This window comes from Hippocampus guttulatus, chromosome 7 (assembly GCF_054856545.1).
Source record: "Hippocampus guttulatus isolate MCC_2025c chromosome 7, RoL_Hgut_1.0, whole genome shotgun sequence".
Lineage (NCBI taxonomy): Eukaryota > Metazoa > Chordata > Actinopteri > Syngnathiformes > Syngnathidae > Hippocampus > Hippocampus guttulatus.
In genome coordinates this window covers 8,211,976-8,235,905 of record NC_141267.1, presented here as the reverse complement: position 1 = coordinate 8,235,905, position 23,930 = coordinate 8,211,976, and the positions used below count along the sequence as shown (strand labels likewise).

At 43.3% G+C, this 23,930-nt stretch overlaps 1 protein-coding gene across 1 annotated transcript in view; it reads right to left on the bottom strand.

Annotated features, from left to right (window-relative positions):
- Positions 1-20,988, bottom strand: part of abca7 (ATP-binding cassette, sub-family A (ABC1), member 7) — a 36,647-nt gene extending 15,659 nt beyond the window's left edge. The window contains exons 1-25 of the mRNA XM_086116718.1: positions 20,862-20,988; positions 19,830-19,897; positions 19,513-19,606; positions 18,648-18,789; positions 17,771-17,895; positions 16,571-16,689; positions 16,256-16,459; positions 16,081-16,161; positions 15,713-15,944; positions 15,463-15,602; positions 15,254-15,370; positions 14,934-15,131; positions 14,649-14,854; positions 14,324-14,500; positions 13,582-13,804; positions 13,124-13,345; positions 12,797-13,001; positions 10,722-10,835; positions 10,273-10,444; positions 9,402-9,533; positions 8,876-9,015; positions 8,646-8,783; positions 7,595-7,752; positions 1,578-1,659; positions 1,236-1,438 (exon numbers count right to left, since the gene is read on the bottom strand). Of these exons, the coding sequence (XP_085972844.1) occupies positions 1,236-1,438; positions 1,578-1,659; positions 7,595-7,752; positions 8,646-8,783; positions 8,876-9,015; positions 9,402-9,533; positions 10,273-10,444; positions 10,722-10,835; positions 12,797-13,001; positions 13,124-13,345; positions 13,582-13,804; positions 14,324-14,500; positions 14,649-14,854; positions 14,934-15,131; positions 15,254-15,370; positions 15,463-15,602; positions 15,713-15,944; positions 16,081-16,161; positions 16,256-16,459; positions 16,571-16,689; positions 17,771-17,895; positions 18,648-18,789; positions 19,513-19,606; positions 19,830-19,895 (3,690 nt within the window). The 5' untranslated portion in view covers positions 19,896-19,897; positions 20,862-20,988. The remainder of the gene's footprint in view (positions 1-1,235; positions 1,439-1,577; positions 1,660-7,594; positions 7,753-8,645; positions 8,784-8,875; positions 9,016-9,401; positions 9,534-10,272; positions 10,445-10,721; positions 10,836-12,796; positions 13,002-13,123; positions 13,346-13,581; positions 13,805-14,323; positions 14,501-14,648; positions 14,855-14,933; positions 15,132-15,253; positions 15,371-15,462; positions 15,603-15,712; positions 15,945-16,080; positions 16,162-16,255; positions 16,460-16,570; positions 16,690-17,770; positions 17,896-18,647; positions 18,790-19,512; positions 19,607-19,829; positions 19,898-20,861) is intronic.
- Positions 20,989-23,930: the final 2,942 nt, after the last annotated feature.

Below are 23,930 nucleotides of genomic sequence, written 5' to 3'. Positions count from 1 at the left end.
CAGTTCAGGGTGTCCTCCTCCTATTGCCCAAAGTCAGCTGGCATAGACTCCAGCACACCTGTGACCCTCGTAAGGATAATGCGGTTCAGATAATGGAGTTTAAATAAATAACCTATTTTCATTTCAAACAAGGCGTGCATAGGAATAGTTGTTACAATTGTGATTATTGTCAATGTTTTTTATCTTATGTGTTCTGCTGTGTTATTATTACTTTATATTAAATGTTCTGTACAGCGCTTTGTTGCAGCTGCAGCTGTTGTGAAAGCGCTCTATAAATCAAGATGTATCGTATTACAGTGATCCCTCACTACTTCGCGATGCACTTATTGCGGATTCAGTGCATCGCGGGTTTTTCCCCCAATGTAATGTATTCAGAAAAAAAGGCCGAATGACACAGAGGTTTTGTGTGTGGCTGTACGCATGATTGGTTCCTGGCGCGACATCGACCAATGACAGCATGAGTGGATTCATCCCGTGACCTGGTTGGCTGTGCGTCATCTGAGCTGATTGGCTGTGCATCTTCGCAGCCTCGCTCAGCACCTTCCCTTGTGTCTAGTCACGTGGTTTACTCTCTGATCAATGTGTCATTAGGTGGTTGCCACTTTCATCAGTGTCGAGCCACATTGTTGTGTCTCATCAGCTGTGGACTCTGATCAGTGTCTCACATTGTTTTGTTTACTATTGCTTGCATTTGCTAGAGCGAAAAGTGAGTGCGAGAGAGCAAGAAAGAGAGGGGGTGATTGGGCTTGTTCGAAAAAAGCAGCACTTCTCTCGTCGCTTCCTCGTCATCAATAGAGATGAATTGTTTTATTATAAACACATTGGCTGAGCGCGGATAGCTGGCCAACAGCTAGCTGGAGGCTAACGGCGGCTCCCCTGTCAAAGCAGCATAAAGTGATACAATGCTGATGAATGTTAATTACTGTATAAGGTTTTATAATTACCGATTTTAGTAAGTATGTGTACTGCTGTAGTCTTTGCCTCAAATATGTAAAGTAGAAATACTGTTGCATATTTTAACCATGCTGGTACCCACATACACTCAGAAAAATTCCTAGTGGGGGAGCCAATGGTCCACTGCGGTCTTTCACTTATAGCGGCAGGGTCTCTGTCCCCATTAACCGCGATAAGTGAGGGAACACTGTTTTGAGGTTAGGGTAACAGCATCACCTGTTGGTTTGGCATGCATATTACAGCCTGCAAATGTGTTTTCGTGGGGGCAGAGATATGCTTACGTCCTCCAGTTTGCTGTCAGACAGGCCATAGCTGAGAATTCCAATCTGGCTTAGATTCTTATCCAGTTCAGACAGAAAGACAGCCAGGCGGCTGTTCTTGGAGGCTTCTTGGGGTAGATTTAACACCGCCTCACACTGCGACTCCTCCACCAGCCTGGAATCAGGAAAGTGGCGTTGCGCCAAGGACAGCAGTGCTTCCATGGCTACCACAAAGAGGTCAATCAGCACATAAGTCATGAAAAAAAATGTCAAAACAATTATAATCAAACTGGAGCTTGAAAAATCCTCTGAAATCTAGTCTTTAACCACCTATGTCATGTTAGAATCATGGAGAATACTCACATGAACTATTGTCCACATTAGCCAGACCTGCGTCTCCATTGCAGGATCTGGGTGTACCTCCAGTCTGTAATAAATTGCTGTCCTAAAACACATTATGTTACATTACATTTTTTCATGTATTATTTCTTCAACATCTTGAAATTTCAGATTGCATACCCAAGGTCCTCCCTTTTTGATACCCCCTGGGATCTCCCCCAAGACACTCCCACTGTGGGTCAGCGTTAACATCTCTGTACTTGCACCCCACGGTCCTCCCTTTATGGTTATCTTGGGATCTCCCCCAAGACTATCCTACTGTGGTCAGAGTATAAGGGCTGGTGTGAAGAACTGTCCTTGTTTTGTAAATGGCGCCGTTACTGATGCACCACAGGGGGGGCACGTGAGGAAGACACTACTGGCTGTTGTTTTACATTTAGACTCCCAAAAGATATTGGATCTTTCCTGATTTCTTGGCTGATTTCAAGTTGTTCTGTTTACATGGTGGCATGGTGTGAGTGCAACCAATTTGGTCGCCTCTTACGTTATAATTTCTCAATGGTGTAACGTGACAAGTTTTTGAAAAAAGAAGCGGTTGCATTGGTGCAACCAGCTGTTCGGTGGCTGGGACAGGTAATCATCTATTTGCTATTATTGCCTAAAAAGACAGAGAGCTATTTTATAACAATCAGACTCTGAAGAGGCAGACTTGATTCTCCAGTCTGTTCCCCCCCCCCACAGAAACCAAAAATGTGTCACAACCTAATTACTGTCCATTGTCTTCCTAGGTACCCATCAACGAGTGGGTACTTAGCCACTGACAAAGACGCAGCTGTCCTGCACAATCAGTTACTTTGGGCGTGAAGGTACAAGGAGATGGCCAATGGCTGTGTTTTATAACATCCTAGAACCTTCTACAAAACACCACATTTGAGATTGTGCAGGACAGCTGCATCTTTGTCAGTGGCTAAGTACCCACTCATTGATGAGTACCTGAGAATCGACTTGTTTTTGCATATGTATGGACTGGGCAGGCTTAGCTTGGAAATTTTCAAGCAGGCTTATGTTTTGAGAGGGATAAATAGGCGCGCAACCCTTCATTCATTCACTTCTCCTTGATCACAGAAGCATGCCGAGACAGCAGAGACAGTTGACTGCGAAGCAGGCACTGGCAATGATCCTTGCCGATACACCACATTGTGACTCCGATGGCGGAGAAATCGAACTTCACCTATCCTCAGACTCTTCTGGTAAGATTTCCCCAATATAAAATGTCTCCCATTCAGTTGTTTTACTTACAAAATATATAATTACATATTAAAAATAATTAGAAAATATATTTTATAGTTTAATTCAGCTGTAGCTACTGCTTTGTCCGTGTTGCATTTAAGGGGTGTTCACACGGCAAGATTTGGTCCGGTGCTACGCCAGGGCTGCCCCAGTAGAGCGTTCACACGTGCAAATTAGCTCCGGCGTAGCCCCGGAAAACAGCTTACACCGGACCAAATTTGATCCACCTCAGGGAGGTGGTTTAAAAATTTGCTCCGGAGCAAATGCTCGTTTGCGAAGCAGCACCGATGTAAATTTGCACGTGTGAACGCAACTGGGTTAAATTTGCTCCAGAGCAAATGCTTGTGAAGAGTACGTACGGCGAGAATGCGTTACTTTCGTGCTCTGTCGGACTTCCGTCATGTGTTTGTTTAATAACGACACAAGACTTGGCTGGTGACATCTTTCCTTTTGTAGGAGACTGGACTGTCTCGGAGTTGTTTGTGTAGTTTCTTCCTTTGTTGTGTGTTCACAACACCCCGCCCCCCATATAATTTATTTTGTGATTTCCTCTCTTGATTTTCTGTTTGGCGCATTACGTGTTTGCTTTTCTGAGTGTCATTGAAGTCATCGTTGATTTACGTTTTCGGGGGCGGTCACTCTCGAGCAGAAGGCACGGAGACCGAGAAGGAGAAGGACGTGCCTGTCCAGTAGTCGCTTGAGTTGTGTATACGTTTTAAAAAGAACCAACACGACAGCTCATTTTTTTTCTGTCGTTTTACTCCGCTGCAGAAACTGCCGTGTGAACGCAAGTGGGGCTGCACTGATGCTGTGCCGGTGCTGACACGCTCAGCGGCTTTGTACTTGTGAACTCTCCAGACAATTTGCTGCGGTGTAAAATATATCGCAACAAAATACATCGGTGCAGCGCCGGAGCAAATGTGTGCCGTGTGAACACCCCTTTAGTTTATCACTGTGAATATGGCATGTTAAAAAAAATTAACAAACGCTTGAAATATCAGCTACAACATACTGATTGAGTCTTGTATATTGAAAACAATGAAACACTATCACATAACCTATAAAATAATCAGTCAGACCAACCAATAGACATTGAAAGCCCTCCAATGGTGACTATTGATCACATATATATATATATATATATTTGTTTACCGGAGATAAACCAATTCGAATGACGATTTTGAAGTTAGTTCTCCAATGTTATATCGTATGGGTGTTTACATCTAGTGACTGTCAGAACTATAATGCATTGCGGTTCTGTCTCATGGTCTGTGAATCTCTATCTGGGGTTGCTATAGGTGAATTATTTTGCTAATATATGAAAATAACAATGTTTTTATCCGTTTGCAGATGAGAAAACTTCTACTCCACCACGACCAGAAAAAAGAGCTTTGGATGAACATGGGCAAACAGAGGTTGCTAAAGATGGCACAGTGTGGCGGGAAGAACAATTGGCAAGACCTCTCCTTTTCACTCCAGTTGAGCCATACACCGCTGATGGAGCTCCAACAGCCTACACCAGAAGAATCGTCACAAGTCGTCTTCAGAGCTTCTTGTGTTTCATATCGTTGGAGCTGCTTGGCATGATTCAGCAATGCACTGTTCAGCATGCACGTCATACGGAACAGCAGGATTGGTTCATGGATGTTCCAGAACTGATGGCATTCATTGCTATCCTAATCTGGAAGGGTGTGTGTCCAGTTCCGGCCGTGAGTGACAACTGGTCTGCGGCGATGGGGAACTCAAGGATCATATCTACAATGGCTCGAAACCGCTTCCAAAGCATCATGCAACATCTCCGCTTTGATGACATGTTCACACATGCTGAGAGACGAGAGACTGATAAGTTTGCTGCTATTGCTACTGTTTGGGAACACTTCGTCAAAAACTGTATCTCAGTCTTCAAACCTGGCCGACACATTACTGTTGACGAACAACTTTTCCCAACAAAGACTCGGTGCAGTTTCCTGCAGTACATTGCAAATAAACCTGACAAGTTTGGCATCAAGTTTTGGGTGGCCTGTGACTTGAAATCAAAGTACATTTGCAATGCAATCCCATATCTTGGCAAGGACCCCAGTCGCCCCAGCGGTGAGAGACTGTCAGAAAGTATCGTGATGAAGCTGATGGAGCCATTCATGGCCCAAGGCAGAACTGTAACAACAGACAATTTCTTTACGTCACTCTCCCTTGCACAACGCCTGCGTAGCCGAAGAACCTCCATCCTTGGAACTGTCAACAAGATTCGTCGGGAAATTCCTCCATCAACAAGGCAGAGTGACCAGATTCAATTCACAACAAAAGTGTTTTCCACCAATGAAGCAACCCTGACAGTATATGCACCAAAACGCAAGAAGACTGTCTATATCCTCAGCAGCATGCACAGCCAAGTTGAGACTGAGGATACATACAAGAAAAAGCCAAACACTGTGACCCAGTACAACAAAGCCAAGTGCGGAGTCGATGTAATGGACCAAATGGTGCGGGAGTACACTGTGCGTACAGGAACACGCGGATGGCCAATTGCTGTGTTCTACAACATGATCGACATGGCTGCACTGAATGCTCACATTGTTTATCAGGCATGCACAGGGTTGCAGGAAAGACGTGCACTGTTCCTTGTTGAACTGGCAAAAGAGCTGGCCACATCTCACAAAAATGAAAAGGAATCACGTAAAGAGGCGACCAAATTGGTTACCATGCCACCATGTAAACAGAACAACTTGAAATCAGCCAAGAAATCAGTAAAGATCCAATATCTTTTGGGAGTCTAAATGTAAAACAACAGCCAGTAGTGTCTTCCTCACGTGCCCCCCCTGTGGTGCATCAGTAACGGCGCCATTTACAAAACAAAGGCAGTTCTTCACACCTTTGCCTGGATGTTGGGGGAAATCCCAAGATAATCAAAAAGGGAGGACCGTGGGGTGTGGGGTCAGTTTTGGACTGATGTCCCAAAAAGGGAGACCACTGGTAAAATTAGGGAGCACCAAAATCTCTGGGAATCCCAGTGTTAATTGGAAACATGTGTCATGATGGGGCATAAAAGGAGAAAGCTCATGTGCACAAGTAACATATAATTGCAAGGAATTTAGAGATGATCAATAATTTCGTCAAAAAATTCTCAGAATCTGGAAAAATCTCTGCACATAAGCGGAAAGGCCAAAATCCAACATTAAATGCCCGTGACCTTCAATCCCTCAAGCAGCACTGAATTAAAAACCCGCAACCTTGAAATTGTCACATGGGCTCAGGAAGACATAAAAAAAATTGTCAGTTAACAGTTTGTAACTACATCTACAAATTCAAGTCAAAACTATACCATGCACAGCCCAAACCATATAGCAGTGGTGGCCAACCCTTTGTGATTGAAGATCTACTTTTCAAGCAACCAACCTCCCGCAATCGACGCGTTACCGCACATGCACGCATTCACACATGCACGCACATGCGTGCGCACACACATACGCATGTCATGATGCAACAGCCATTAATGGCCCATAACATGATCGAAAAGTTTGTGAAAAGGAAATCACGGTCTACCTTAGTAGAGACTTGACACGGAAGCATGGGATGCACTTTTTGCAGCGTGTTAAGTGCAGAAACTATCGTACGTACATATACCATTTTAAAATGCTTCTCCCGGCGCTCCAGATTGCCATTCTTTGCCAGTGCCATTGGTGACTTGTACATGAAACCAACTTTGAATGAGAATAATATTTAAAAAAGATAGATCGCAACAGCTGTGTGATTGCTAACAACCTCCGTGATACAGGTCACGTGCCACCGTAGGTAAAAGGTGACCTGTTTTTTTTCCATTTAATTTTTTTTAAATTTAAGTTAAACTGATCAGATGCTTACGGTGCTGTATACTTGGGGAAAAAAGCAGTTTGAACAATATTAAATATCTTGTATATTTAACTGAATATAGGTGGACAATTTGCAAATCATTTGATTCTATTTTTCTTAATGCTTTAACACAACATCCTAACTTGATTGGCATTGACCAGGAGTTTAAGGTAAAATGTTGAAAAATAATTATGTTTCTTGTCAGGGATTTTCTCGGACAAAGTTAAAGAAATGACTCGGCACACAGGAAAATTGTCTTCAATATCGGCGGGAGCGGTTCTCTGAGAGCGAACGACGGTTTAGTTGCTCCGCGATCACACACTCGAGCTCCCTTCCCGCCAATTCAGACTTTTATTGTAACATACAAGGAAAACACTGCCCCCGATATTTGCATACCGCACCCACGGTCCGGCCCCTCGGTAATGATTGGTTACCTGTTTTTAAACATTGAACCACCAGTACGTTGGCGCCTTTTCTGTCTGGTCTACATCGAATTAACATGTTGCAGACTTTGCGGATGGCCAATGTCGCCTGGGCGCGACGGGTGTTCTCAACTCGTCTTTTGTTGTTCAACCGCTGTTCCCGAATGATTCATTCCCCTTTTGTGACCGAGTTTCGCCCTCTCCCCCGTGATCGCCCACCTGCATTGACGTGCTAATTGTGGACTGCAACAGCCCTCCGGCCAGGTGGCCGGCGCCTTTGTGCACAGGCATTTGGGGTTGCTGGATACGCACCCAAACGTTTAGACGTGCCCAAATTATATGAAACTTTCGACATGATACAATTTCGCTCATAGATTCCTCTTAACATTTCTGTTTCATTTTTGTTCAGAACCTTAGTTTTTAAAATGGTGAGAAAATGCGGTGTGGTGGCACGGACACGGTTACTGATAGTACCGTTGATACCTTTTTGACAACAGTCAGGGAGTAGCCAGATCCCAGTTTCGATTTAAGAAAAAGTGGTGATCCACAGCAGCACAGCCTTCCATGGGAGATGATGGCAATGCGATCACCAAGTAATTCTGCCTCATCCATGTAATGAGTGGAGAGGATTATGGTTCGGTCTAAAGGAGGAAAAAGGAAATAAAAAACACAATTATGGCTGCTGACGAAAAAAATGGTCCAAACATTACCAGTTATTATATAGTCCTGAATTTAAAAATGAAACAAGAAAGAAAAAAATCCCTTTCAACAGCCCCATGGTAATTTTTGGCTTGTTTTTCTTACAGTTTTTACAATTTTGCAACGGCAACATTGTCATGTCTCGTCATTTAAGTGGTTTGGCTGATAAGCGGTTTAGTTAAGGGGCTGTTGGTTCAGTGTGATGAGCGGTAATGATTATTTTAATAACCAATTGATCTGTCTATTTTGTCGATTTAACCGATAAATTGTGTAAAAATATCAATTCTTTCTTGAAAAACATGACATTATTTCAAACTGACAACACATATACATTTTGACTCAGTTACTGGTTAGCTACAGAACATGTCAAGTACTGCCGGTAAAAATGTTTGTTTTCCAAAGTAAAAGCAATTGTTTTATTTTGATTCAACACAAAGACAATCAGTTCACTTGCATGGAGGACTACAGATCCAGTAACATTTACTCTTGGGAAGCTGAAATTCCAAGCTTTTAGACAATTTTAAATTAAATAATTGATAAATAATCGAATTGATAATCTTATACTTAAACACTTCTAGTTAAAGGTAGGCAACTACCGATTGAATAAAATGTTAGGGTGCTGATAAAATGGAAAAAAATAGCCTAAAGTGAGCTTGGTAGTGAAAAATGGACCATCCTGATGCTTGTTCTTTTAAGGCAGTGTTTTCTCTTTCTCTCTGCAGAGAATATTCAGATCTAATATAAAATGTTTTGGGCCAATGTTTTCTTTTATTCTACAGACTACCTTTTAAAGCAAAAAAATAGCATGCACCTTAAACTAACAATTTCAGGTCACCTTTGCGATATTTCAGCAACAAGTCCCAAATGCTCCGACGGGAGTACGGGTCCACCCCTGCTGTAGGTTCATCCAAAACCACCACCTTGGAGCCTCCGATAAATGCTATTGCCACAGACAGCTTCCTCTTCATGCCACCTGGTGGCGATAGGAGGGAGATTACAGGTAGACATTTGCAATTTTCAATCGAAAACCCCACTGGTTACCATGCAGTACTTGTATGAGCTCACCAGAGAGCGTTTCAGTTTGTTCATGACGTTTGTGAAGAAGTCCAACTTCTTCAAGCCAAGAGTCGAGCTGAGCCTTCACCTCTTCTTCAGACATACCCTTCAGACGTCCATAAAACCATACATGCTCCTCTACTGTTAGACTGTGGCAGAAAGCCAGACAATATGAACATTAGTGATGAATCAAACCTTTAACTCATAAGTACACGTTCAATACACTCCCAAAACAGGAGAACTTTGATGTTTTAACTTTTGAATGTGCATGTCCAACTGTTCAATGTTTCCGGACTTTTTGCACAACTTGCAGTTTTCTAACAAGCTGCTGAATGGGAAAGCATTTGTTTGATCCAGGAATTGACCGACAAATTATGTGGCTCACACTCCGGGAAACTTAAATTAATGACGTAACCATGTTAAAATTTCAGCCTTTATAAAGACCGTCTCTGTTTTGGAGATTTTGGCTCTCGTGTGGAAAGACCCATTGAATTGACTTTTCGGGCCAGCAAGTGTAACACAAGACAATCCTTACAAATCAAACAGGACATTATGTTGCGGACAAACTCCAAGTGTCCTTCGGATGGTGTCTATGTTGTAGCGGATGTCCATTCCATTAATATACACGGTGCCCGAGGTGGGTGGGAACAGACCGGTCAATATCGATCTGGCAGAGAAGCGCACACATTTTTTTGTGATTAGTACAGGTCAAGTCAATTACAGGATGTGAATTGAAATCAATGATACGATACAAATTGTGTAAACTTAAAGGGACACTTGGATGGGCTGAACGTTTGCATTTCCAACAATTAAGCTTCCAAAAAGCCTCTCGGAACGCAAAATGTTTCCATATCTTGGTGACTTACTCAAGAAAACAGACAAGATATGACATAAATGCACGTAAGCTGCTCATTTCTTCATTAGCTTTTAAGTCAGCCATAGAAAGGTGAGTCGCTTTCTGATATTTTAAGAGGTTGAAGTGAGTCGAAGTAGAGATGTCTACATACATTTTGGGGCCCATTAAAGCCCGCAGTTTTGATATTAGCGATGTATGATGTATGATTTTAAAGGGACAAAGAGTCTCCGGTCCCTCCTGTGACTCCGGCAAAGACCTGGAGGGAGGGGAAGGTGCGTGGCCAAATTGCTGGTTTCCAGTAGGCAGTTTCAAAGTCCTTACGTTTTATTATTGATTTCTCCAAAACAAATTACTGTCATTGAAAATGCAAGTTGATATCATATTTATGATAAAATGACAGAAATGGAGCTTGATAGTGAAAAATTGACCATCCCGGGTCCAAGTGCCCCTTTAAATGTTTGGGGAGGGCTACAGTTTCTTATAAGCATGGCTTCAACTTTAAATCGGACAAAACACAAATGAAACAATCCAGAACTCAACCTGCTCGTACATGGTGGTAGTTTTTCCCGCTCCATTGTGACCGAGAAATGAGGTGATCTGCCCCTCGTAGAACTTCAGGTTGAGGTGGTTAACCGCCAGCTTGGCTCCTTTCTTATATATTTTCACCAGGTTACTTATGCTGACGCCAAGGACCAGGTTACTTGGGTCTACTTCAATGCGATCTACATACACATACAGTAATAGCGATGAACAGACTATAAACTCCTTATCTGAACAAATTAAACTCATGATAAAATGACAATATTCGAAATAAAGTACGCAGTGACTTTTGGGCTCCAAAGTGGAGCGGCCTGCAAATGCAATAAAAGTACAAACAACAATGTAACGCTTCGGACGTCACTTTACTGATTCCCACGTGCATTTGTTTCCCCAGTCATGCTGGCAGGCAAAGTATGTGAAGGAAACAAAGGCAAAATGTGCGGCAGCTTCTCGTCTCACCTTTACCCTGCTCCATAGGGGCTGTGGGGATTGGAATGCCATCCTCCAGCGGAATTCCCCTCCAGTAGTTAATATGAAAGAGGAAGTACCACGGCCGGGGCATGCCATATTCACCTGAAGGACACACATTGTCCACCACTCAGTTACTGTCCAAACAATACCACCGCAAATCACAGCAATTTTTGTCAGAGTACCGTGTACAATGCGTGTTTAGTGGTTCTTAACCTGGGTTCGGTGAATCAGTCTCGGGGGTTCAACAGAGCCTCTGCCATGGTGCTTAAGACACACCTGACTCAACATGTCATTTAGTTATGACACGCCCGCTTGGCCATCACTGGTTGGTTCATTTTGTGCACAATTAAAAAGCGTCTATTTGATCCATCCATCCATTTTCCGATCCGCTTTATCCTCACAAGGGTCGCGAGGAGTGCTGGAGCCTATCCCAGCTGTCTTCGGGCAGTAGGCGGGGACACCCTGATACGGCTGCTTATATTTTATACTTATACTAATTTTTTTTTAATGTCTTGAATTTGTAAAAAAACATTTTTATTTTTCACTAATGAAGGGTTCGGTGAATGTACATATGAACTGGTTGGGTTCGGCACCTCTAACAAGAACCACTGTGCGTGTTCAAAGGGCTGAAGTAAACGGCTTGCAAAAAGCAACACCGTCTTTCGATATTATTCACGTTAATTATTGAATGAGAAGATTTAGTCAGAACAACAACAAAACAAGTGTCTCATATGGAACGGGGCAAACGTGTGATAATTTGCTGGCCACGTATAGGCTGTGCCCAAATTCACAGGCCGGGTCCTCCAAAGGCCACATGACATCACTTCCGGCGCAACTTGACAGTGTCCAAATTCACATCAGGCATGTTCAAATTGGCCACGTTTTATGCAGTCGACGAATAACCCAGCCTACGAACTGTCTTTCTTGAAACCACTTACAGTCAAGTTGCGGTTGAAGTGATATCATGCGGCCAGAATATGCAGCCGAAAAAGCGGCCTTCAGGGGACGCAGCCTGCGAATTTGGACACGGCCATTGACAATCATTCATTCACTTTCACATTCAGACCTATGGACAATCTAGTCTTCCATCCATTCTCTGTAGAGGGTTTCCCGTCCTCTGTTGCGCCAAGGCATCAATTTTACATGAAAAAAAAAAATCACCACCAACATAAATACAAAAACGTCAATCAAAGAACACTGCAATAATGATAATCTCATCTCTATCTCCTCACAAAACGAGGCACTCTGTGTTCAGATTTGGGGCATTTTACTTGAAGAAAAAGCTGATCTACTTTACAGGAAGCCATGATTGGCAACAGATGGGTACATAGCTTTATTGCATCTTCTGCCATTTAATGTGAAAATATTTTATTATTCTGCCTGTCAATATAAATCGCTGGCATAGACAGATAAGAACATTTTGTGAACTTTTTTTGCTGACATCTCACACCTCGTTCTGCATCACTACTCCCTGCTGCTTTCCATTTCGGGGTCACTCACAAGGAGATGGATCCTATCCGAGCTGACTTAAGGGGATAGGCAGAGTATAACCACCCAATAGTGACAGATAACCCTTCACGCACACATCTATGGACAATTTAGTTTATATTTAAATTAATTAATATGCACATAAGGAATTGTGGGAGCAATCCAGAATAGCCAGAAAAATAAAATGGGGAGAACATGCAAACTCCACAAAGAGACACTGTAATCAGCAATCCATCGTGATGCCCAGATTTTCATGATATCGTCTGAAATAAATGTCTTTTTTTCGTAAATCTTTAAAATTGCATTGTACTGTATCATCTTTGTAGGTAGGAAATAAATGAATATAATATTATTCTTTTGTGTTGTATTGGTGATACACTTCACTAGGAAGATGTCCCCCCTTTGAGTCACTCACTTGAGTTGGATATGAACATGTCTTATTTCTGTTTCTTCCCAGAGAAAGAAATTTAAAAAGAAAATACAATAAAATGTTTCGTCGTCACCGTTAATTGCTTTGCATGCTACAAGATGCACTTTGCAAAATGTACCACAAAAAAAGTAAAACGCAATCATACCAGGGAACACCATTTCGATGTACCAAGCTGCCACGGCATAGATGAAGGCATCCACACAAAGCATCCCAATAGACGTCGCAAAGTTGTATGAGTCGCCCTCCACCGGACTGGACTGCATATTGGACCACTGGATCCCAACGCCTTGCTCCTCATATTGAGAGAAATACTCACAGCCGAACCCAAAAGCCACAGGAGACAGAAAGCTCTGAGAAAAGTAGGTAGAAATAGCTTTTAACCAAAACACAATGTTCTTTTGTAGCACTAAAAGATGTATTGAGCACAAATGCTAATTTAAGTTGAGAAAAAAAAAGTTCACATTTCACTTACGGCAAAAACTTTAATTGTGGTGGTGGCTCGGTCTTGCCACGCCACAAACAGTACGTACGGAAGGTAGAGGCTAAAGTATATGAGCCCCCCACATGCGGCAGCCATGTTGGCCTTGGAGAAGAAAGTACTGATGAGGAAGCACTGCATGATAGTGGCAGTGGCAAATGCCATCAGGAAAAAAAATACGACAACCGCGTTGCTATATGGCAGGATCTCGCCCCACTGGACACAAGGAAAGGGACACGATTCATTAAAACACAAAAATTCATTCTAAAACACAAACTATACATTGGCAAAAAAAGTATCGTGACACTTCATTCAGTCATTAAATACATTGAATAGTGATTGCACTGCTTCTAGGACTTAATAATGGTTTTCAGATTGTGGCCAGTCCCTTCTATTCTAGTGTGTTATTTTTGTCTCATACATTTGATGCACCGAACAACAAGAGTTCTTGCCTTAAGCAGACCAATGAGGAGTATAGCAGACAGCAGGAAAGGCACCAGACTGCTGATGAACCAACTGAGCCACAGTGTTCCTGTATTCAGACCCATTATTTTCATGGTTTCTTTCAGCCTGGCTTCCTTCTCGTATACCACCGCCTTAATGATTACCGCCACAGAATAGATCCAGGCCAGTGTCAGGAAAAGCGGCAGGGTGCGATTCAACACTCTCAGAAAACTGTGGGAACCAGATGGAATTATGCAATTGGTAAATAACAAGAAATGAACCCTGTATGAGTTAAAAAAAAAAAAAGTACACCGACCAATCTGAACAATATGAGCACTTACACCACTTGCTTACACTAATACAAAATTGGCGTGAATATTACATTGCTTTAAAAATATACAGTTTTGATTGACAGAGAAACACGGCAAGGCGACCGTTTCCCGTTTTGTGACACTCATGTAGCGTAGCGGCACAAGCAAAATATTAAATACCTCTCAGTGTAATGCAGTGCAGTCTTTGAGCATGACAACCACAATAATAAACATAAAGTATTGAATCAATAGCACCCCAACGGTGTCAATCAAAACTGGGCGACATTGCATCTGTAAAAAAATCATTTGGATACAGCTCAAGGACTGCATCTGCTCAGACGGTCAAAATGTTGTGATGCGTGAGCTTTTCAGCTCAATACAAAGGTGTAGAATCGGGTTCAAACTGCATCATCCTGAATTTTGACATGGCGTGACTTACATATCATCCACAAAGCAGGGGTATGGCATTTGCTGTAAGTAGAGGCCAATGTTTTGCTGCGCTTTTGTCATAATACGGGACACGGCCTTCTCCACCAGGTCCTGAACATATACAAAGCCTCCTCGAATGTACCGCATGTCGTTGATTGGATCAGCTGCCGGACCAGGTTTCCAAATCCTGGAGAAAAAACCCCACCATGAACAATCAAAGGTTTTTAAGTATTATTAAAAACATTGCCTTGGTGTGAAATTTAGCTGAAATATTTTCACGTTATAGTGGCATTTTAACTGGCACAAGCGTTGTCATATATAAATTATTAGACTACCTGTCTTTGATCTTATCAGTGCGGGTAACATCATCAATGTCCATTCGGATCTTATAATTGACATTGGATGGCAGTTCAGCGGCAGAAGAATTGGGAGGGACAAAGACGACACCTGCCCAAAACTGCCCATCCTCAACGAGCTCCAAGGCCCTGCCGACCAGCTGATCTTCACTCGTCAACCCTTCCATCTTGTTTATGAAAAAACACTGTTGGGAGAAAAGCGGAGAGCTCGAGGTGTGCACTTGCTCAGTTGAGTAATTAAAACTAGCATTGGAAGCTACAAACCTCAGTGACTTGTGCAAGGTAGGTGATGGTGTCATTGACATTTTTGTAGATGTCTCGCCATGTTGAACTTCCTCCAGGCCTCCTCTGTGCATCTGATGAAGGACTGGACAGGAAATGAGCCAACCGTGCGGCTGTCCATGCCGTGTTTGCCAGTCGCTTATTGACCAGTGTCGATATACTTGGCAGCTGGAGCAATCCCTGTTCCCACCGTGCAAGCACACACACACAAACACACATTTCTACAACTGGCATAAAAGCTTTGACATGAATAAAAAGACATGAGCTTCCATGAAGAGATGTATGTCTGTGGGGAATCGGACCTGCAATAGCGGGACCTCCACTCTAGTCTCCATGTTTTTTTTAATTTCTGGCCCCACCTCCAACCAAGCCTCATTCAGGTCCTTCAAGATCTGCAGGTCTTGAAAAGTCTTGTTCACCTTCAATTGATGGAAATATTGGATTAAGTTTGATTAGATATATATTCAAATTGTACATGTGACTTTAGTGAGTCTAAAACGATCAGTTTAACCTCTTTCATAACTTGTTGAACTGCAGGCGTGTCTGGTGTGTACAGCAGTTTTCCATTGACAAAAGGTTTAATTGTTCGCCAAATGCGACGGGACACGGGACTGGTCGTTAAACTTTGAATCAAGCTCTGGCAGAAAGCAGCTTTTAAGGGAGGGAGATTTGGTCAGTTTGAGCAAAATGAAGACAACCAACACACTCGGTTTATTATGAGAAAATGTGTCAGTTCAGGTTCAAATGCATGTTATACTTACGGGTTTGACTCGTGGGGCTGACGTCCATGTCTTGAAAGTCATTTGTCTCCATCAAAGACTGATTAACATCTTCATACCCATTGAATGACGGGGTTAGGTTGTTGCCAATCGCAGAGCGATTGCACATGATCCTTGAGAATACCCGGAAACGCTGCCTGGGTGTAGCCCCATTTTCTGAAGACAACAGGCCGAGTTCCTTACTCATATCAGAGAAGCTGGAGTGGGGCGAGAACTGAGGGGAATTAGAGAAGTGGAATGGGAGGGGTGCCAAAGCAACAAAAAGGGAAGGAAAGAGATTATTTGATATGCGTGTGTTGGTGGGGGGGGGGGGGGTATTCCTGTGCAATTATGTTGTCATGGGCTCTTACATAATCCATGATGTCCGCAAACTGCTGGGAAACTAAAGTGATTGATTGGTTGAGGGCCTCCAAGTCCACAGGATTGATAGACTAGATAGAAAACAATATCTATCTTATATAAAGTGTTTTATTTAGCAATGTACTAAAATTAATCATTTGAGTTTTATATTCAATTTTTTCACACCTTGAAATTTGCCACGAGCTTGGCTGTGTCCAGCTCTGAGAGAAAGAGGCGATGGGCCTCCTGAACGATGTCATCGGGCAACGCACACAGCTGCCCTTGCAGCTCACTCACGTCCTCCCCCTCGTCCATAATCAGAAACTGTTTTAATTCGTCTTTATCGCATAACAGATTCTTCAGCTGCAGCCCCGCTCCTGCCAAAGAAGGCTAGATGAAAGAATAAAAATAGGCGTCAAATCACTATCCATGACATTAGCAACGTTACAAGGAGATGCCATCTTGGTGAATCCCCACCCCACAAAAAATGTGTGACTTCACCTTAAAATTGAGTTTAGTCATCAGCAGCTTTTCTACTGTCAGAGACGAAAGGCTGGTTTTGGTGCGCAAGTATGTGGAAAACGCCTCATTGGCTCTTAGGAACTCTGCTATTGGGAGAGCTGCGGTGGATCAAAAAGAGAAATGAGTCGGGCTAGAGATTAAAGTGTGCTTGAAATGAAAAGTTCGACAACAGAATATTATCTTAACAACGCACGAAAACAACATACGATGAATCAAGGATCACTGATCTGATGAGTCGATACAAACTGTCAGGCTTAAAATTTTTTGGAGTATATCGATGTGGGCGTGGGTCAGAATATTAAGACATTCAAAGACAAGTCTTTAAGGCTGGGCAAGAGCACATGTAGTCACTCAGGGGAAGTTTAACTGGACCTGCCTCCAGCGACACCAGAGTAGACACTCCTTTCATATTCAGATCAGTAGCAGTACAAAGCCAGTCACTTGATACCTGCTTTGTTTTACATGTACTTTCAATTACAGTTCATCGTACTACTACTAAAGCAACTTTGACAGAAAATGTTAAAACGTTCTTTAGCAATTTCACCATATAACCCATATTTGGGCATTGACTATGCTCCATAGAGACAGACACTATCTCTGTATATATAGCAGACTTTGAAGTTATACTAGCATAACACCCATGATGAAGTCATTCACTATGTTTGTTGGGTATCGGGAATTAGCTGGTTCCTTCAGCTTGCAGATCTGTGTAAATCAGGGGTTTACAACCCTGTTCCTCTTGGGCCGCTGTCCAGCCTGTTCTCCACCTCCCCCTGCTGCAACACACCCAATTCAGATGATCATCCGCAAGTTCTGTAGAAGCTGGTTAACTATCCTGACAATTTGAATCAAGTATGTTGCAGCAGGGAGACAAATCAAACATCCAGGGAACCGGCCCTCGAGAACAGGATTGAAGACCCCATGGTCTAAATGTGGTCAAACGAGGTATCATATGTGTTAAGTAATGTAAAATTCAATGTATTTACATTCTTGAGAAACCTGACTGCAAATATAGAAATTTCAATCAGACAGGAAAAGTTACAATGGCAGGAACTGTTCGTACAAAATCACATGAAACACATGCTAACAACATTACAGATGCATTTGAACTGGGCTATGTAATTGGATCTCTCAGAATCAGAAGTAAAGTCAAAAGATATGTTCAACAAAGGGTCATACTTGGCCAGAGTTCAGGTTTATTTCCCACACTCTGGACGGTTGTCCGCAGCGTGTTGAGGCTTGACTTGTCCTGATTTGCAACGTAGTTTAAAAGCTTCTGTGCATCCACAAAGACACGAGAAATTCTGGAAGGGCGGGAAAAAAGGAGTTTGGCATTTACAGTGATCTATTTCGCGGTTCGTTTATCGCGGCTTCGGTACATCACGGATTTACATATTCATAAAAAAATTAAATTTAAGTCCGCAAACCGTCCGCGAGAAGCAGCGAAAGTCAGCAAAACAGCAGCAAGTCACATAGAGGAACATATGCAGTACTACATTGATTCATACACTAACCTTACCTAACTCATACATGTTTAAATCTATTAGTATACAGCATTAAGTAATGTTAATTACTACAAAATGTACTTCTACATGCATGTATACCATTAAATTTGGCCTTATATTTTTTATACTCATATACATGTACATGTACCTATGGGGGGGGGGGGTGTCGCTACTTCTCGTTTGTCGTAGGGTGGTTTCGGTCCCCATTAACGCAAATAAACGAGGGATTATTGTATCTACATTGCAGTACTGTAAAATTGTGCCTTTTCAGTACACCTCAGTTTGCATGCACACTTGATGCCATGTTTCTGCATTTTCAGTCAATTAACTCAGACTATTATTGAAAAAAAAAGTTGCTAACACCGCAATATTAAGCACACTCTGATCATTATCGATATTGGATAAGATTGTAACCAGGCAAAAACGCTTCAAAAATTAGATCCATTTGTCAAATTACTGCCGTGGTTCACGTTGATTTTGATTGAAGTACTTCAATGTCCAGACAGAGGCCACATCGCTGTGAATGTTTTTGCGATCAAATGTAAACCTACATTGAGTTGTCAAAGTTGCCCACTTGGCCCGGAGTCTCCCCTAGCGTTGGGCTGCTGTAACAGTGATTGTTGATGTTGCAGAAAAAACCTTGAATCCATGGCAAAGTGCCTGCTGATGGCAAGGCTTTGTTTAGAAAGTGACCTGAAAAAAAGAAAGAGCAATGCAAGAACAGAGCAGATTATCCCAGAATACGGTAGCATGATCATGCTGGCAAAAACACTTGAAATGTAACAAGCGGTGTATTAATTTACTGCTTTTACAGAAACAACGGCTGTGTTTTTAAATATGTAATATCATTGACTTTAACATTCAAATACTTTTGGAGGGGACTGTGTACAATTCAAGCCAGAAATTTAGATACCCGACAAAAATTAAACTTTTTCCTCACTGGCTGACATTAATTCAATGTAAACATTTCCTGTTTTAGGTCAATTATGTTTACCAAATTAATATCTATTTGCTCAATCCCAGACTAATGAGGGTACTTTTGAAAATGTGTATTTTTAAAGACCTTCACAGTCTGAAGTTTAAATACAGTATTAAGATAAGATAACCTTTATTTGTCCCACACTGGGGAAATTTGCATTGCATTGCATTAAGATTACTTTGTCTTTAAACATGAAGCCATCCATTGTTTGTCTTAGGGCAATTTCGGCGGAAAAAAAACAAGGAAATTATGTCTTTTTGGGGGGGAGGGGTTCTGATAAGTTTGTTGACCACATTTGAGTAATTACACACTGTGTTTTGTTTTTGTCTGCTGACCTGTGGAGGAATGTTAGATGGATATTTGACGTGGATGGTTCAAGTCTTGTAAATTGCATTCTGGCATTTAGAAAAAGAGGTGCTGACATAATATTTACTCACATTGACCCTGCTGAACAGGAAGATTGGTGTTACGAATGTAAATGAGGACGACAAAGATGAAGAGTGGCCAGAAAAGCTCGATAATCAGTTGAACCTGCACGGGTGAGAAAGAATGCATGTATAACTGTTACCTTTCCTGTTCAGGTGCCTAGCCATCGCCATCGACTGCAGCCAGCCAACTCAAAAAGTGTCTTGGTCTTGATTACGCCACACATAATTGTCAATTTCCATATGATGTGTGAACCCCCAGCAATTCCGCTGTTAAAGGCTCATTTACGAACACAACAATCAGAAGCATCGAAAATGTATGACTGCACCTTGTTTCTTCTGCGATAGGTGATGTGCTTCCAAAGCAGAAGAAGAAGCTGCTGGAAATTATCCATCACTGTTAAAAACAAAACAAATGGTCAGCGATGCAGTCCTGAAACCGCCGAGCCTCACATTAGCATACAGTTTATCGGACCACCTTATAGCGACTGGATAACTCGTCCACACGCCCATCGAATCAACTGTACATACATGACATTACATTACAGACCAAAAAATGTAAAGATGTATTTACGTAGTTATTTGTCGTGACAGTTTTCATACGCGGCCGGTGCTCAGAACTAACAACCCTCCTTTCATCCGGAAATCCTCCTAAAACCAGCACTTTTAATATATTTTTAAAGTCAACGTGGAGTCTGTCTACGTACGCTTTGATGTTTGACGAAAAACAAATAATAAATAAAGGCTTTAGGACGAAAGGGTTTGTCTGCTAATCTTCTTTTATGCGAATTTATGTCGTTACGTCAGTTAATGGTAATTTGTTCTCGTGTTTGATGTTGCCCACCCCAAATGACTACATTTGTCAGCGAATAAAAAAAGACGACGTGGGCCAGTTGGGTTGATAATTAAAGCAACATTAAGGGCCGTAAAATGTCAATTTTTCGCTTTGTCACACGTTGTGCGAATGGTCGGCACGTTCGCCTCACAGTGCAGAGGTGGAGGGTTCGATTCCGGCTCACCAGCAATGGGAGTTGCCAAAGTTTGCATGCTCTCCTCGTTATCCGGTTTCCTCCCACATTGCAAACCATGCATGCCTGGTTAATGAAACACTGTAAATCACTCGGTGTGATTGTGAGTGCTAATGGTTGTTTGTCTACGTGTGCCCTGCGATTGGCTGGCGACCAGTTCAGGGTATACCCTGCCTACTGCCCAAAGACACCTGGGATAGGCCCCAACATGACCACGACCATCGTGAGGATAAACAGATTACTGTAGAAAATGGATGGATTAGCTTTTCACCGAGCTGCTTCTCCAAATTGAGAGGAGCCAGATGAGTTGGTTCGGGCATCTGATGAGGTTACCTCCTGGATGCCTCTCTGGTGAGGTGTTCCAGGCTTGTCCCACTGGCAGGAGGGGGATGACCCAGTCTCTCCCGCCCGGCCTGGGAACTGTTGGGAGGAAAGTGGACTTCTTCCTCTGTTCGTTGAATTTCGGATGATGATGATGTTGGTTATCCAAATACAGGCTGGAGTCGATGAACAGTACCTTCGAAGGGTTTATTTGCAGAATATTCCGGGCAACCGCGGTTGACAGACAATGGCTGGATCACGAATGCAAAGAAGCAAGGGATTCACATCGCATTTATATCATCAGAAGGGCGGTACCGAAACTTACGGTGCGGCATCAGGACTCTCGTTTCTCCTAAACTGATTCTTAAATTGTATCAACTGGTGCATTCCTATGCCTAACTGGTGAGGTAGTGTGCTTCAAGGATACATCTGGCTACAAAATAAAGTTTCACTGCAGACATGAGAACATTAATACTTGCAAGACTAAATATGGGCAGAATGATGGATAAGTTCCTCTTCTGACCATGGTTCATAGCGGCAATCAGTCCAATTTGGCCAGCCAGCAGGTCCCACCTGTTCTCATTCTGGACACACAAATGGTCAGATACCCACAAAAACACACACACACTGAAAATTCATAATAATCACAGATAAAATACCTATGGAAAATGAAACAATCATATTATTTAATATGATGTAATCTTAGATTTATGTACTATACAAAGCATGTACCGGTACATTCGTACAAAAGTTAAAACATCGTCGGTTAAAAAATAAATGTTTGATTCTTGTATTTGCATATTTATACATGTATGATTGTCAGCAACCAGCACGTCTTGTTTTTTGAAACCATTTTAAAAACCTTGAAAAAGGCTTGCTCCACTCAGTCTCCTCAAGTTACGTGTCTGTGTTCAAAGCTATCTTGTCGGGTTTTGATTGTAGGATGTATTTTTCTGTCAATTTTGCAAACGTTATTATACATGGTGAATATTGCACTGAATATCTCTCAGAAAAATCACTATTCAATCTTTTCCTAAAATCGTTTGGGCCCTACTCCTCAGCATCGAGCGGAGCCAGATGAGGTCGCTCTGATATGCGCTGATGATGCCTCTATGATGCCTCCATGCTTGTTCCAGGCATGTGCCACCAGCAAAGGGTCAGAGCAACATCCAGGACATGCTCGAAAAACATCTCAGCTGACCTGGGAACACGTCAGAATACCCCCTTGGACAAATGGATGAATTAGCCAAATAGAGAGAATTTCTGGGCTGGGCTGCTTTACTTGTGACACAACGCCAGAGAAGCAGAAGATTGGTGAATGGTTTCCAATGCTTGCCTTCTATAAATCAAAACAAAACCAAAATATTAGTAACAGCTGTCATTAGAAGAGGGGGGAGAATGAACATATGCTACATTAATCTCTATGGCAATCAAAATTCTGCATTATTTCAATCTCATGTTGTTGTGTAAATGATGGCAATGTTCTGGTGAGCAAGTGTGTATATCCATCCATCCATCCATCCATCTTCTACCGCTTATCCGGGGCCGGGTCGCGGGGGCAACAGCTTTAGCAGGGAAGCCCAGACTTCCCTCTCCCTAGCTACTTCTTCCAGCTCTCCCCGGGGGATCCCGAGGCGTTCCCAGGCCAGCTGGGTGACATAGTCACTCCAGCGTGTCCTGGGTCTTCCTCGGGGTCTCCTCCCGGTGGGACATGCCCGGAACACCTCACCAGGGAGGCGTTCAGGAGGCATCCGAATCAGATGCCCAAGCCACCTCATCTGGCTCCTCTCGATGTGGAGGAGAAGCGGCTCGACTCTGAGCCCCTCCCGGATGACCGAGCTTCTCACCTTATCTCTAAGGGAGAGCCCGGACACCCTGCGGAGAAAACTCATTTCGGCCGCTTGTATCCGGGATCTCGTTCTTTCGGTCACGACCCATAGCTCGTGACCATAGATGAGGGTTGGAACGTAGATCGACCGGTAAATTGAGAGCTTCGCCCTTTGGCTCAGCTCCTTCTTCACCACGACAGACCGATACAACGTCCGCATCACAGCAGACGCTGCACCGATCCGCCTGTCGATCTCTCGCTCCCTCCTGCCCTCACTCGTGAACAAGACCCCAAGATACTTAAACTCCTCCACTTGGGGCAAGATCTCTCCCCCAACCCGGAGGGGGCACTCCACCCTTTTCCGACTGAGGACCATGGTTTCAGATTTGGAGGTGCTGATTTTCATCCCAACCGCTTCACACTCGGCTGCGAAACGCTCCAGTGAGAGTTGGAGAGCCCCGTTTGAAGGAGCCAACAGCACCACATCATCTGCAAAAAGCAGGGATGCAATACTGAGGCCACCAAAACGGACGCCCTCAACGCTTCGGCTGCGCCTAGAAATTCTGTCCATAAAGATTATGAACAGAATCGGCGACAAAGGGCAGCCTTGGCGGAGTCCTACCCTCACTGGAAACGATTCCGACTTACTGCCGGCAATGCGAACCAAACTCTGACATCGGTGGTATAGTGACCGAATAGCCCGTATCAGGGGTTTCGGTACCCCATACCCACGAAGCACCCCCCACAGAACTCCCCGAGGGACACGGTCAAACGCCTTCTCCAAGTCCACAAAACACATGTAGACTGGTTGGGCGAATTCCCACATACCCTCGAGGACCCTGCTAAGGGTGTAGAGCTGGTCGACTGTTCCACGGCCGGGACGAAAACCACACTGCTCCTCCTCAATCTGAGGCTCGACTTCCTGACGGACCCTCCTCTCCAGCACCCCTGAATAGACCTTACCAGGGAGGCTGAGGAGTGTGATCCCTCTGTAGTTGGAACACACCCTACGGTCCCCCTTTTTAAAAAGAGGGACTACCACCCCGGTCTGCCAATCCAGAGGCACTCTCCCCGTTGACCACGCGATGTTGCAGAGGCGTGTCAACCAGGACAGCCCCACAACATCCAGAGCCTTGAGGAACTCCGGGCGGATCTCATCCACCCCTGGGGCCCTGCCACCGAGGAGCTTTTTAACCACATCGGTGACTTCAACCACAGAGATAGGAGAGCCCACCTCAGGGTCCTCAGACTCT